General features: G+C 40.3%; 1 protein-coding gene across 1 annotated transcript in view; it reads right to left on the bottom strand.

Annotated features, from left to right (window-relative positions):
- The window catches only part of CTNNA3 (catenin alpha 3), a 412512-nt gene that overhangs the window by 324468 nt on the left and 72898 nt on the right, over positions 1-15146 (bottom strand). The window contains exons 6-7 of the mRNA XM_077784793.1: positions 14706-14969; positions 10496-10699 (exon numbers count right to left, since the gene is read on the bottom strand). Coding sequence (XP_077640919.1) covers positions 10496-10699; positions 14706-14969 — 468 coding nt within the window. The remainder of the gene's footprint in view (positions 1-10495; positions 10700-14705; positions 14970-15146) is intronic.

The following is a 15146-nucleotide window of genomic DNA, read 5'->3' as shown; positions in this document are numbered from 1 at the left end:
GTCTGCTGTTCCTTCCCAGTCTTTCTGGGAAGAACTTGGAGGTACCAGTCACTGAGCCACCTTGCTCTACAAAAATGCCATTCTTACAGCTGAGAGAGGCAGGTGTTCCAAGGATCACAATAAATGAGGAGCCAAACAGCCTGAGGAGCTGGCAGCCTTACCCAGGCTTTGCTCAGCTTTTGCATGCTCACTCACACGGAACAGCACTCTGCTTTCCTGTTGAGATCCAGGATAATTGTTCATCTCAACAATCTGGTCAGCTGTTCCCCAGCTGCTCAGGAGAGGACAAATAAAAACTGCTGCCAGCCCTGGCAGCATCTGTCAGCATCACCTACAACATCCCAGTGCACTGCATTTCAAAGCCTTGCTTTAACGTACAGCTGCACAGTTCAGCACAGGAGGTGGCTGGCAGAATTTAAAAGATTATTAGGCCTCTTGTTTTTCAAATTAGAAACAAGTTTTTCTGATTACTTGAAAGCAAAGCAATAAAACCTCCACTTCCTTGCCAACTGTAGGACACATCACAGGTGCCATTATGACCATACCCCCTTAGCATATAGCTACGAGCACTCACACAGCATTCCCCATTTTCTTTACCTACTCATTGGTTGGACTCCTTCAGTTCACACTTTTTACAGGAACTTAGGGAAGTTTTCCCCTATTTCACTTCCTTATTACTGCAAGCAGTAGACTAGAAATAGCACTGTAAAACCAAAATGATTCTGGCTTATGTGCATCTGCTCTCTCCTGTGTGCACTGTCCATGTGTACAGGTGCACAGTCAGTAAAGGCACATCAATAATACAGTGCTCTTTTGCTGTATTAAGCACAAAAGAAGCACTAACCAAGTTACCAGAGAAGAGATTTACCTTGGGCTCAATTTTTTTTTCCATTAACTGCTGCCAGGAGGTACGTAATTATTATATTTCTTATTTTCTCTTATTTACATGGAATAAAAAATTATATTCCTGAGTACAGCTCCTAGTCAAGTAGCTGACTTATCATTTCTTTCCATCTTTGTATAAATTTCCTTTGTTTTTTCTCCTGATAATGAAACAATAAAGACAGTTAGAATAAGATAGAAAGGATTTTCCAGTAAATATAGCAATTAGAATTATTTATTGCATGTATTCTACTAAGCACTGCAGCTCTCTTATTTTCTTTGCATACTCAAAGAAAATGTGCCAATTGGCAACACAACCATAGAAGCAGTTCTTGAGAAGAGCTGATCTTGAAAGGACTGAAGTACATCTTTTTTGTTAATATGATGGAGGATGATGGTTCATTATTTACTTAGCCTGCCTTCTGACCATACACATTGGTCAAAAATACAATTATACAAGATTATAATCTTCCTTTTTATTTTACTTAAGAAGAGTAGTATGTCAGACAGGAACAACAAACAACAACTGGAAAAGAATTAATTAAAAGGAAAGTTAAAATAAGAAAGAAGTGCCAATGAATGCTGTTTGTGACCAAAGACAAAGATGAGGGTTTGTTTTTTAAGTGTTGTTTTGGTTTTCTTTTCAGAATGAAGATGGAAATGTGGAATTGAGATTTAGATCTTCAAGTTCCTGATCTCATTTAACTCACTGTTTTAAGATCTGGCTGAACAATTAAGACCAAGAATTACAATTTTTCTGCAATATGATACAGAACTGATTTCATTAAAAGTGGCCATAAGCTATTTCACATAAAACTTCATTGTTCATGCTTCATCAAAAAAGATGATGAGAAGCTAGGCAAGAAATTAAGTCCAAAAGTCAGATGACAACTATGCAGGTATCTCCACCTCTATCAGAGTCACTTCTGGTACTAGAAGTTAAGAAGTGCAGCATCTCACAGGTTGCTGGCAATACCGTATCCTGAATTCAAGTAACCAGAGCAAAAGCATTTGGTCAGCCATGCACTAGACCTCAACAGTCATGTGAAGAAATTTTTAGGGAGAGCTTTTAATCAACCACTTCCCAAATGACTTCTACAAAGTATTGTTTTATAGAGAGAATTAATTGCAACAGAATTTAACACAGTACCTACTAATGTGAAAATTATCAGAGATTACTCAAATGAAAGATACTTTCCTTTTACTCCTTTAAGTAATTTCTTGTCCTGGCTTCATTACCTGAATATCTTTCAATCTTCCATTAGTAAATAACAGGATTTACTGTATATTAAAATGAGACATTTGGGTCATCCAAGATGCTGCACAAACACTGAAATTTACTCAAATGCTCAGCATCAGACTCCACAGATTGAAGACAGCAGCAATGTCTGGACATTATCCAACCCAACCCACTGCTTAAAGCAGAGTCAACTCCAGCCAGGCTGGTTTGGGTTTTTGATGGGTCTACAACACCAACATTCTACAAAGAGTTCCCTGAACAATCCAATTATGATTGATCTTTTTAATTAGAACTGCTATATAAACAAAAATTAACTTTCAACCTGAAACAGAATGAAATTTAGAAATGTATCTGGGCAACAAAAATCAGATGCATTACACCAGAGGATAAAAAAACCAAAACAAATGCATCTGGAACAGCAGACTTCAGTAGCATTCACAGAAATGGCACCCTGACATTTCAGAAAATGACCAGTCTAACATCTTCTAAAAAACAGGAAACTGGTGGAGAAAAATCTTATGTAGTAACAACCATTTTCAATAACCTCTAAAAAGAGGAAAATTCTTGTGAACTAAATAGCTAGGTAGATGCTGAGTTAACAAGTACTTGATTATTTTTAATGCTTGTTTATACCATTACCAAGGATTTATTTCATCTTGGGGAGAGCAAATGCTGCTTTATTGAAGGTTTCTTGAAAAAAATTTAGCCTTCAGGAACCCAATGTATTTTCAGTGCCACCAGGTATACTAAAGACAAATTACTCACTCTTACAGTGAATCATCCCCACAGAGCCACGAGCTGCTCCTCACACTACGTCACTGCAGTGCAAGCCTCCAGCTCAGATCTGATCAATCCTGACACAGCTCAGCTCACAACTGTTCAAAGAAAAGCTCTCATTATCCTTCTCCAGCTCATGTGCAGAAATCCCAGATTACTGCAAGGTCTGTAAGAGCACCTATAACCAGGTACATGTAACTGCAGCTTATTTTTCAGCTGTAAAATCTATTTGGGGAATTCACTAGACTACTTCTGTCTTTTAAGTACACTTAAGATCCTCCTCCTTAACAATTCATATCTAATTTCCCCATAAAACAAAATGTTCACTGAAAGTTAACATTTAAAAGAATGATTTTCAATTATACACACTGCATACAAAATGGAAGAAAATCCTCTGTAGGAGTGCTCAAAATCAACTCAATCAACTACTCAGACAATGTGAACAACAAAATCATGAAAAATACATCTTTTCTTGTATAAATGCCAGCATAATATACCATATAGGCATACCAATTTTACTGGAATACATCCTTTTTTGAAAAACAAAATACTCAATAAAGTCTTTTTAAAAAAAAAAAAAACAGCCATGAATAAGAAAAGAACTGAGTGACACTTCCCACCCACACATGGAAATTCTTCTCATTTACATTTTGACATACCTCAGTTTCAAACTTCTCTGGAACCAGTTTTCTTAAGATGTTTAAGTATGAAGAGGACAGTAAATTGAGAGCATTCAAATCCACTTTTTTTGTAAAAATGCATATATAAGAGTGGATTTTATTTGTTCAGAAATAAAAAAGAGATTTAAAAACAAGGATTTCAAGTCCTCAGTTATTTCAACCCCTTCCATCAAATAACCAAAAGCCATTCTGTTCTAGATGATTTTAATAAGGAATTTCTTCAAACTCCCTGTTAGTCGAATCTACAAAGTCTGGGGTCTGTTCTTCAGAGAGAAGCTACACAGAACTTTGCAAGTTACATACTTGTGAAAGAAAGTGAAACCACAAAGGACAAATCAAACAGCCCCCTATTTTTACCTCTTCAGGTGTCACTGACAACCCAGGAAAGTGTTAGAAGTCTTCATGGGGAAACCATTAAGTGCAAGTAAGGGCAAGTTGAGACATCAACATGCTTGAGGCATCTCTAGCTCCCTCCACTCTCCAAGAGTAAGAATGGCAATAAAATAGCACAAAGAAACATCAGCAGTTACAGTCTCCACATCCAGACAGTGGACCAGACCTTAATGATGTTGAAGACTACTCAACACAGAGGTAGAGCAAGGCATTAGTGCTCCACAGCAACCAAATTTAAGAGCTGAGACAAAGAGCAAGGCCCAGAACCACACCACCAATAAATAAAAACTCCTGGTTTTCCACCCGTTTTCTGGTTTTGAATTTGCAATGCTCAGGCTCCAATAAGTGACCATGCAGAGTTTGAAATCTAGAGAGACACAACCCCAAGTCCCAGCTCTCCACTGTGTGCCCTTCCCCATGGCTATAGCAGGCTGCACACTGCCATCTTTTCCTTAAGGGCTCACCCAGTCCAGCTCACTCCCTGTCCCAGCTGCCCCTCTGCTTTCAGGGATTCTGGCTCCTCGTCTCACCCTCACTGCACTTCAGCTGATGTGCTCAGATCCAAACAGGTCTCATTCCCAGAAGCTGTGGACTCAATCTGGTGGTGAATGACAAGCCTTCGGAGCCTTGAGGGAAGCCAGGTTCATAAAGTTTCAGGAGTTGCATTCCCAGCAGGGTTCAGGTATGCCCTACATGCAATACAGGGCACATCTGATCACTCCTGAGCTCTGCCACAGAGCACACAACATTCCTGCTCAGCCTCAGATGGCCTGCCCTTAGGCTGTATGGATGGCCGGGGCTTGATTAGCAGCAATATAAATATGTACAAGGTGGGCAACTTCAGTTCAATTCCTGATCTGCCTCGAGGTAACATGTATCATTGTTCTCTTCACATTTTTTAAATGGAAGCACGGCTGGTGTAAGAAGAAGGGCTGGTTTGACTCTGCTCCCTGCCACACACAGAGCACAGCTGTGGGACAGCAGGACACAGCAGTTGCCACCACCTGTGGCACAAGAGCCACAGGCACATCCAGACTAAATTACCCACATCTGACCCAAACATCTAGGTAATCGTGACATAAAAACCCAGTTAAGAAACAAACATTTTTAGAATACACAAGAAGGAAGTGAAATCAGAACCGAAAAATCAGGAAAAGACACTGACCCACATACATATACACACACACATATATGTATCTCCAACCTATAGGCATAATAAGCTGAGAAACTATGAACTAAAACTAATGAAGCACAAATATCACAAAACAACATTCAAACAGTAAGGGGATTTCAGTTCAAGAAAGTAGCTCTCATACCAGTGTATCTGACCTTTCCTTACCAGCCCTAACAATTCAGGAGCCATCTCTACTGAAAGCCAGAGGAGGATGCAGAATTGTTCAGACACACCTCCCTGTTTAATGATACCAGACACAGCAGCACCTGCAACCACTCAGTGCTGCTCACAACAGCCCCTTCCACTCAGGCTCACCACAACTCCATCATCCCTTCTGCCCCCAGGGCAGGAAATGTCTTTGCTCTGAAGAAACATGGAGCTCATATTGCTGCACTCCACTAAGTTCAGTAACTTTTCATTGTAGAGAATGAAGAGACAAGTGCTTGTCACTAAGAAAAGCAAGTGCTTATTACTAGAACATGATTGCTCCAGTGGACACATTATTCCATTATTGCCCACATGACAGTATGATTCTGCCATTGATAAGATATCCAAACCCACAGTAGCAATTCCTGTTACTGGATGTCCTAACACACAAATATAACCCCTAACAACGTATGTCTCAGTAAAATTCAGAAAGGTTAACAATAGTACAGAAATAATTTTGAAGAATTTTTTTAACAATTCAGAAAAAAACTGCTGCCTTTCAGAAGAATTATAAATGTATCTGCAATTTACTGGGTGTTTGAATTACTCTGAACAGAGTTCTTGTGGAGAGCATTTTGCTTCACTTTCCTTTGTACCATTCTCTGTGAAAAACAGACACATAAAAGCAAGTATCTTCTGAAAAAATGTTTCTCTGAGTTTGTATTAAAAACTCTTTAAAAAAAGCTTTTTCAAAGTTTAACTCACTGGCTCTTAATCTTTGATGCCCTTGAGGCTTATTAAGCACTTTAAATAATTGAGGAAAATAAAAAAAAAAAAAAAAATAGGAACCACAAAAGCTATACTCCTTATACTCTTTCAAATGTTAGCACTAATAAATCCTAAAATCCTGTACAGTTTGTCAGGAAATTTATTCCACAAACGTCAGAGGTTTATGTCCCAAAAGGAGACAGAGGAGTCCTGTAACTTTATCTGAATAAAGGGAGAGGCCATGGGGCATTTTTCCTGGTGTCTCTCAAAATTTTGGAGGATGCAGCCTCCTTTTTATCCCCATTTCCCGGCCGCACGTCGGTCTCTCTTCCCCACTGCCTGATGTACTTCAGAGGTACAGAATTCCCGAAATGTCTAATACCTAAGACTCCCTTCTAATGTGTAACCCCCCGCTTTTTGTTTTCCTTGTGTCAATCAGTGGAATTCATATGGAATTTACCATTCTTCCCACTGTTTCTTTCATCTCCCAGTATCCAATTTATCAGCAGACCTACAGTTTGTCTGTAAAGACAAGCCTCTCTCATTCCATTCATCAATCAGTGGAATCCTTCCCACTGTTTCTTTTATCTCTCACTGCTAGTTTTATCTACCAGCAGATCCAGAGTTTATAAAGACAAGTCCCTCTTTCAAGCTCAAGCACTGAGACCCTAACTTCAAAAGAACAGACAATGCAGAACCTACACAGAATTTAGGCACCCAAGTCCTTGGCAATGGCCTTGTTTAAGCTCAACATTAATGGCAGGGCACATCCACCATCAACACCAGAGCCAAAGAGAGCCTGGATGCCAACAGTGCAGCTCCCTGGCAAAGCAGCTGCCAGAGGAGGATCTGTGGAGGCGGCGCTTACTGGGTGAGGTGTCTCGGAGGCAATGCAGCTCCCACTGGCAACACTCAAACAGGAAGAGGCCTCAAGGCAAGTGATCAAGCCAATGTGCCAGCAAGAAACAGGAGACCCATCCCCTGGAAAACAAACCCTTCGGAGCAGGTGACCAGCAGAGCTTGTGAGAGGGAGCGCAGAGGGCTGAAATGGCAGCAGGGAGGCCGAGCTTGGGAGCCACACACCAGGAGCACAAAGCCAAAGCAAAGCACGCCCTGTGTGGACTGTGGGCAAGGAAAAGTTTCCACTCTCACAAGTACAAGCTGTGGCACGGAGGCTCTGGAGCTCACTCAGCACAGCCACAAGGCAGGAGAGCATACACACAAACATATGTGAGGTATTCCACAGACAGAGCACTTGACTGTGGAGAACAACAGTATTCCCAAGGAGAGGAAAATTAAATCGTGCTTAAATTGTGCTATGACAACAAATGGCTGTTATCATCTTTACAGCCCATTCAATTCCCAGGCCTGGCTTACTGAAACTACTAATAGAAGAGCCAAAAAGACACTGATAAATCAGGACTGTTTCCTGGATTTATCATCTCTTCTTCAGTGAGTCAGAGCTGTGAAATAAGTAACTGACATCTGATAATCCTCTCATTGAAAACCTTATTTAACACAGTCTCAGTAATAGCCATAAACTCTTCTCAGTGAGAGTGTTTCCATTCATATAAGAAAAGCTCTAAAAAATTAAAAACTTGTAATTCCTTCCTGTTTTGTAACCTCATACCTTTAAGTATTTTGTATTTTTTTTCTGCTTCCTTGTCTTTGCCACCTTGTGCATTCACTGTGTTCTGCAGCAAATTATGTGACACTTTCCCTTACTGTCGTGTTTCAATAGCTGCTTTCTGACTTTCTCAAATCTGTGGGGTGGGTTATGTATTATTCTTTCACTTATTATACATTATATACCCCTAAAACCATGATTATTTCTGAAGTAAAAAAGATCATCACAATTTTGTTTCAAGAGTCGAAGAATTTAAGACCATTTAACTTAAAAACTTGTAGTTTCACAACCAGAGATTTATCGGAAAGCGTTCTTTGGACAAACCCACAGAAACCTTCTGGACTAATATGGGATGCTAGTCACCACATCAGCATACTGCCATGTGCTCTGGATAGCATCATAGAGTCATTTATGTCAGAAAAGCCCTTCAAGATTATTAAGTCTAACCATTAAAGGTGGATGCTTTCCTGTATAAAACTTTCAGCTGCTTAACAGCAAGCCCTGACCCGCCCTAGAACACATATTGCAAGAGAAATCTTCTACAACAATGTACCAAAGATTTACATTCTAAGTTAACCAAAGCTGAAGAAATCTCATTATCTAACCCATGTGTAAAACACTTCCAGAAAGGTTCAAAAATTAAGGCTGCATTCAATAGCATTCTGAGTAAAGCTTTCATAGCACTGGTATAAGGCCTGAAACACAACTTGAATTTAATAAGCATTGGCACACTTCTAATAAACAAAGAGAAATATCAAAAAGTACAATATCTGTGAGATGAAAAAAGAAATTTGATATGCATAATTATTTTAGTCCCTACACTACGTTATCCTAAGGACAATAAAATAAGACAAAGTAAACAGTCTCATTAGAACAGCTTTCGATTGTGTTAACTGCCATGACTTACGGAACAGAAAGGAATTTCAGCCTCCCAAAAAGGGAACAAATATCTGTATCACACAATTGTTCCCTCAATATGCTCAATGAATCATCCTGAGGTATCTTTAGAAAAGAACATTATGCCTACAGATAATGTTTACAGATAAAAAGCATGAGATTAACATTGTGTACCCATATTAACAGTATTGAGTCTCCACTGTTTCAACATTTACCTGCCAGATGTAACAAGTGTCAAATCCATTTGTCAAATCTAAAAGAAAAATCACTTTTAAAATGCAAACTACGTTCCTTTTCTAATTCACAGTTACGAGCATGTCAGACAACCAGATTCCTGGATTTACCCAACACTCCTGTCTTCCCAATATAGCAATTTAGTCATTCTAACACTTGTAAATTGGTGCTCTTCTCCTCTTCTGGTGTCAACACCCTACTTGAAAACAACACTAACAGATTGCTTACCTTTTAAGAAATTATTATCTAAATTGTTGCATTCTACAGGAGCAGCGATTACATTTTCAAATTCTTGTCTAGGAAGTGGTATTATGAAGAAATTCTTGCTTCTGGCATATGAAAGATTGTTCTGAATCAGTGACGGCTCACAACAAGGATAAAATAATCTAAATGTATATTTTATCTGTGGTGTGGCATTTTCCACAGACTTTATATACACGACATAATACAATTCATCATTCTGGAGACGTGGATTTAGTTTTTACTTAGATTTCTAGAGGAAAAGCATCCCCTTCAACCTTCTAAAGAGCATGTTACAAAATACGGGTTAAAATGCACTTTAATGCTTGGTTAAATGCTAAGATCCCAGAGCAGGAGGTGCTGAGGCATCCCAAGCAACTACTCAGTGGCCCTGTGTTTGTTACTTGTGACCCCACATTTGTACTCAGTGGCCCCATGTGCATTATTCTGTTGCCCTGTGTTTGTTACTCTGTTACCCCATGTGCCTTACTCAGGCACCTCCCGTTTGTTACTCAGCGCTCTGTGCTCATTTCTCAGTTGTCCCATTTTGTTAGTTGCCCTGCATTACTTAGCTGCCCTGTGTTTGTTACTCAGTTACCCGGTGGTGGCTACTCAGCTGCCCTGTGCTCCTCACTCAGCTGCCCTGTGTTCATTACTCAATTGCCCCATGTTCATTATTCTGCTGCCCCGCGTTTGTTACTCAGTGCCCCATGTTTGTTACTCAATGCCCCGTGTTCGGTACTCAGTTGCCCCACATTCACAACTCGGTTTCCCTGCGTTTGTTACTCAGTGCCCCAGGTTCACGACTCGGTTTCCCTGCCTTTGTTACTCAGCACCCCAGGTTCACGACTTGGTTTCCCTGCGTTTGTTACTCAGTGCCCCAGGTTCACGACTCGGTTTCCCTGGGTTTGTTACTCAGCGCCCCACGTTCACGACTCGGTTTCCCTGCGTTTGTTACTCAGTTGCCCCACATTCACAACTCAGTATCCCTGCGTTTGTTACTCAGTGCCCCAGGTTCACGACTCGGTTTCCCTGGGTTTGTTACTCAGTGCCCCACATTCATGGCTCGGTTTCCCTGCCTTTGTTACTCAGTGCCCCAGGTTCACGACTCGGTTTCCCTGGGTTTGTTACTCAGTGCCCCAGGTTCACGACTCGGTTTCCCTGGGTTTGTTACTCAGTGCCCCAGGTTCACGACTCGGTTTCCCTGCCTTTGTTACTCAGTGCCCCAGGTTCACGACTTGGTTTCCCTGGGTTTGTTACTCAGTGCCCCAGGTTCACGACTTTGTTTCCCTGGGTTTGTTACTCAGTGCCCCAGGTTCACGACTTGGTTTCCCTGGGTTTGTTACTCAGTGCCCCAGGTTCACGACTCGGTTTCCCTGGGTTTGTTACTCAGTGCCCCAGGCTCACGACTCGGTTTCCCTGGGTTTGTTACTCACGGAGCGCAGGTACTCGGCCAGCAGCTCCTGCAGGGCCTGGCGGATGGCGCTGCACTCGGCGATGATGCGCTCGCGGTGCGAGTCCCTCGTGCACGAGGAGTCGGCCAGCAGCGCCGCCCCGCTGATGATCGCCTCCAGCCGCTGCTCCAGGGATGGCCTCACCTTCTCTTTGTTCACTACCAGAGGATCCAGGACTATCAGATTCTGGAAAAAATGAGGAGCACAGGTAAAAAAAGTCAGTTCAATGAAGCTGCTGCTTTGTTTTTTACTTGCACAAACTGCAGCCCTTTCCACTGGAAGTATCCAAAACACTTTTGACCATGGCAGATTCCCTCTCCTCTAGTGGGACTACACACGGAGGTCATCTGCAGACAAACCCAGGTTTTCTCTGGCATTCAGAGCCTCACACCAGAGCTTAAGCTTTGTTTCAAAGAGGGGTTCAATGCCTAGAAACTTTAGTCTTTTAGAGATCAGGAGAACCTCTGGATTTAACTTAGAGCCAGCAGTGCTAGCTCACAGCAGAGAAGGTTGAGTTAGATTACATGAGCAGTAGTCTAGTCAATCCCACACTGTGGCAGAAAGTCAGTGCTGCCACTTTTAATGGGCTGAATATGGGTAAAGATAAAAACTGCAGATTTTGTCTAACAATTATTTCTCCAAAGGACATAAATCTAAATGTGCTTTTGCTTTTCAATAGGTAGGGTAAACAAAAGCAGACAACTCTTTTGGCTTGATAAAATAAATTATGTTTGTGTGGCAAGCAAATATTCTAAACAGAAAGAAAAGGAGACTATGAGATTTTCATGAAACATGAAAGTAAGTATATTTGAGCTTCAGCATTTGAAGAAATACAAACTAGTAATTGTTAATGTAACTGAACATCTAAAACTGTGTCATTATGGTCCCAATCGCCAAACCTAGACTCCACATACATCTGTTCACCTCTTACATCACATCCATAGTTGGTTCCAAGCTTTCAGAAGAAATATTAAGGAAGAAAATTATGCCAGATACCCCGATACAGAATTTAGGTAAATCAAAACTTATCTGTGCTTATCCAGTATGTGCCAGACTAACTGCAAACTGGAGGATTTAATTTTTTTTTTTCCAGTTTAGCTTTAACAAGACAATTTCAGGGACTATCTAGCTTAAGCTTGAAATTAAAGTGTTACATTGGAACACCGTAAGATAAAGGCTTTAACAGTGAGACTCAAGGAGACTTAAGTCACAAGTCTGTGTTTGAGATTTGCAACTCTGCCTCCCTCATTCCCATGAGAGCCCTTAACACCAAGGTGTTCTGCGGTCCCTCACATCTGCTCAAGCTGTGCCACATGGCCACTCTTCACTGCAGCATCAGCTTCCCTCCAAGCTCCTGTATCTCAAGCAGCCCCTCAATGCCAAGCTGTACAAAGGGCTCCATCATAATGCAAAACACACCTGGCAGGCAGAATACTGAAGTGCTGCTGCAGAAAAAACAGCTTCATTGACTGGGGAAGACTAAAATACATCTGGTGGCCAGAGCCAATTGTACAATTAGCTGGGAAAATGACTGCCTTCAAATCTCAGCCGACCCAAAACAGAAACGTCCTCTTTTGGGAGACAGTGTGGAAAAAGTTTACACCAAGATGGACAAATAGCACTGGGAAAAAAACTACTATGGTTCATCTCTGAATAAAAAAATCTAGGCAATAACAGCCAGGAAAAGATGAGTTCAGACTCTGCCCTACAGATAAAATTCTTCTAATAATTTCATTAATTATTAATAATCAGTACACCTACACAGGAAAGACTCAATGAGAACTCACCAGACACACAAGAAGCAATCTCTGGTGGGTTTGACTGAACAGGCTAAACAGTGGTCAGCTACTCTGAAGCAGTTCAAAGACTCAAGCATAAGGGAACATTTAAGAGGACTGATTAGATCCCTGTTTTCTCCCTCACTGGTGTGATCCAGGAAGAAAAAGAAGGCCTGTTGGTATACAGAAACTTGGTTGTATTTGGTGAAGTTCTGGAGTGACTTGCAGCCTTTTGGCATCTGATGTGTAACTGCTCAGCTGGATGGCCACGGTCACTCAAGAACCACAGAGCAGCTGAGCATGCCAACAGAGATTCAGGCATGCAGGCCCTGGATCCTTTTGTGAGAAATCTCTTAGTATTCACAAGATGAAAGACCAGGGACCTGTACCAAACATGCTCTTTTCACAGATCTTAATATGCAAGTAAATTTTAAAGGTACAATTTTGTTTTTATTTACAAATTACACAGTATTTACAGGGAGCCTTTAAGAGAAATTTTTGAGAATCTACTGATTTAAGAGTTAGCTGCTATAATTTTACTGGTGGTTCCCTTACCTATAAATCTTTAATAACTTTTACAGTGCCAGCACTGGCAAAGGAAGAATGATATTGCAAAACATCTAGATACTAGATTGTTGGGCAAGCTCTGAGATACATTTCCACATGATAAACATTTAATGAGATTTGTTCCCACCAGACTATTTACTGCATCAATCTATTTCATGGCACTGTATTTGCAACAAGAAGATAGAGCAAAGGTTATTTCAGGTCCTTAGCCAATAGAACTTTCTGTAAAGCGAGAAAAGTGTAACCATCTAACTCATAAAATCATTTCAGAAGTTAAATGCTCTATAAATTGTGCTTTATCTAACTCACACAGCTTCGATTCCTATTTGTGCTACCTAGGTAAAAATATATTCACAACTCGATAAACAAATGGCTTTTTACAACCGTCAGATTTCTATGTTCTTACATTTCCAAGCGAAAAAAGCAAGTCAAATTCAAAATACTTTTCCCATTTTGTGATTACCAAACATTTCAAATTTTAGAACAATAATAAATGTTACTGCATTTTTAAATAGTACTGCTTACATGGAGTCAAGATTAATTTGTCTGCAGTAATAAAAAGCACTCCTTTTGACATTTTGGGTTTGTTTTTTTTTTTTTTTTTTTTCATTTTTAAGCAATCCAGGTAAATAGTGGGTTTCATATAAGGAATCTCATTTGTCATTTACAATTACACTGTAACAAGTAATGTATTAGTCTTACATGTTTCTTTTTACTTCCATTTGTTAGGAAAATAGATTAGGAACTGTAATTTTAAAACCCGTTGTGAGATGGCACATAATGTGCAATAGTAACCTGTTCCTCTGTGGGGAAAAACCTGTCTGATTTGACTTTGAGCATGCCAGAGAGGCCTTTTTCTGATCAATAAACTGCCATTACAAAATTTGTGTCATATTTCAATGTATTTCTTTAACCTTCCATTGAAATTTTTAGATAAAAATTTACTACCATCAGTCCTAACATCAGTTAGCAGTTATTCTGAAAATGCATCACAGTCTTAGGACAGGGATGCTGAGGTCTGCTAAGTCCAAAATTCACAATCAAAACCACCCATATTTCCAAATGTGTTTAGAAGCATTCATTCCTTTTGTTGATCTGAGCCTCTATCAGTTACACCCCATGAAGATCATGGTTTCTAGTCTCACCTACAGGAGGCCTTTTACCATTTGTGGCAGGACAATGGAAAATTACTGGTGAGAGCCAGAGCAGCCATGAGAAAAAGGAAAAACTCCGCAGAAAAGCTTCTGATGAGGTCAGGAATAGGAAAAGTGCTGCCTTCCCCCAGGTATTTGCTTCAATAATGGAAGCAGAAATGCAGTGGTGGTGAAAGCATATCAGCTACGCCACTTTATTTAATGATAAGCAGTAAATATAATGAGGTTTCTGAATTGCTCGATTGTACAAATTACAGAATGATCCCACTGACACATTCTGGAGATAAGGACTTCAGCTTGCATGGTAGCAGCTCAAATGCAGCCAAGGCAGCAGAGGGCAATGTCAGTGAGAATCACTTCTGGGCAAACCAAACTCCTGGGATCTGCCCATTTCCTGCAGGAGGTGTCTGTCTCCAGCAGCAGTTACACAGCTGGAGCTAACTCTGCCCTCTGTTCAAAGAGTGCCAAATACTGAACACACATGAAGCTTTAATTCCAAACTCCTCTGAAGAAAATGAAATCATTTCAATGAACCATCTCAATGAAATAATTTCAAGTGATACTATTTAGACTAGGACTAAGCAGAGAAACAGTCTTTAATGCCTTTAGGCTCATCATTTGTGATACCAATAGTTATTAAAAAAATTAAAAAACTTTTTTCCAAAACTATTGTCATCTCACATGTTTACATACCTCAAGCTCATCAAGTGCACTTCCAAGAGTAGCTGTGCTAGATGCAGGTTGCTCCACTTTATTTCCAACTCCTTGGGAAGCATTAGAAATTACATTGAGAGCATTCTGTATTTCATTGCAAATTGAATCCTTGCTGGCTGTAAGGGATGCAACATCTGAATGTTCCAAACAAGCTGAACATATTGAATGTAGGAAAGCAGAATTTTCCTTCAGGGATACACGTGCTGCAGCAATTTCATCTCGCTGATTGCTAGATTTCAAATCCTGCCAGCAAAAGAACACACTGTTTATTTCCAAAAGCACTCCAAAACTGACACGTATAAACATTTTTTTCATTTCTGTCTCTACTCTGCTTAAGGAAACATCAAGTTAAATTCATCAAAGTTTGTGAAAACAGACTGTTACAGATAGTTACAATTGAATCATCATTACCTCAAGAGA

This window comes from Lonchura striata, chromosome 7 (genome assembly GCF_046129695.1).
Source record: "Lonchura striata isolate bLonStr1 chromosome 7, bLonStr1.mat, whole genome shotgun sequence".
Classification (NCBI taxonomy): domain Eukaryota; kingdom Metazoa; phylum Chordata; class Aves; order Passeriformes; family Estrildidae; genus Lonchura; species Lonchura striata.
This window is presented reverse-complemented; position numbering and strand designations above follow the sequence as displayed.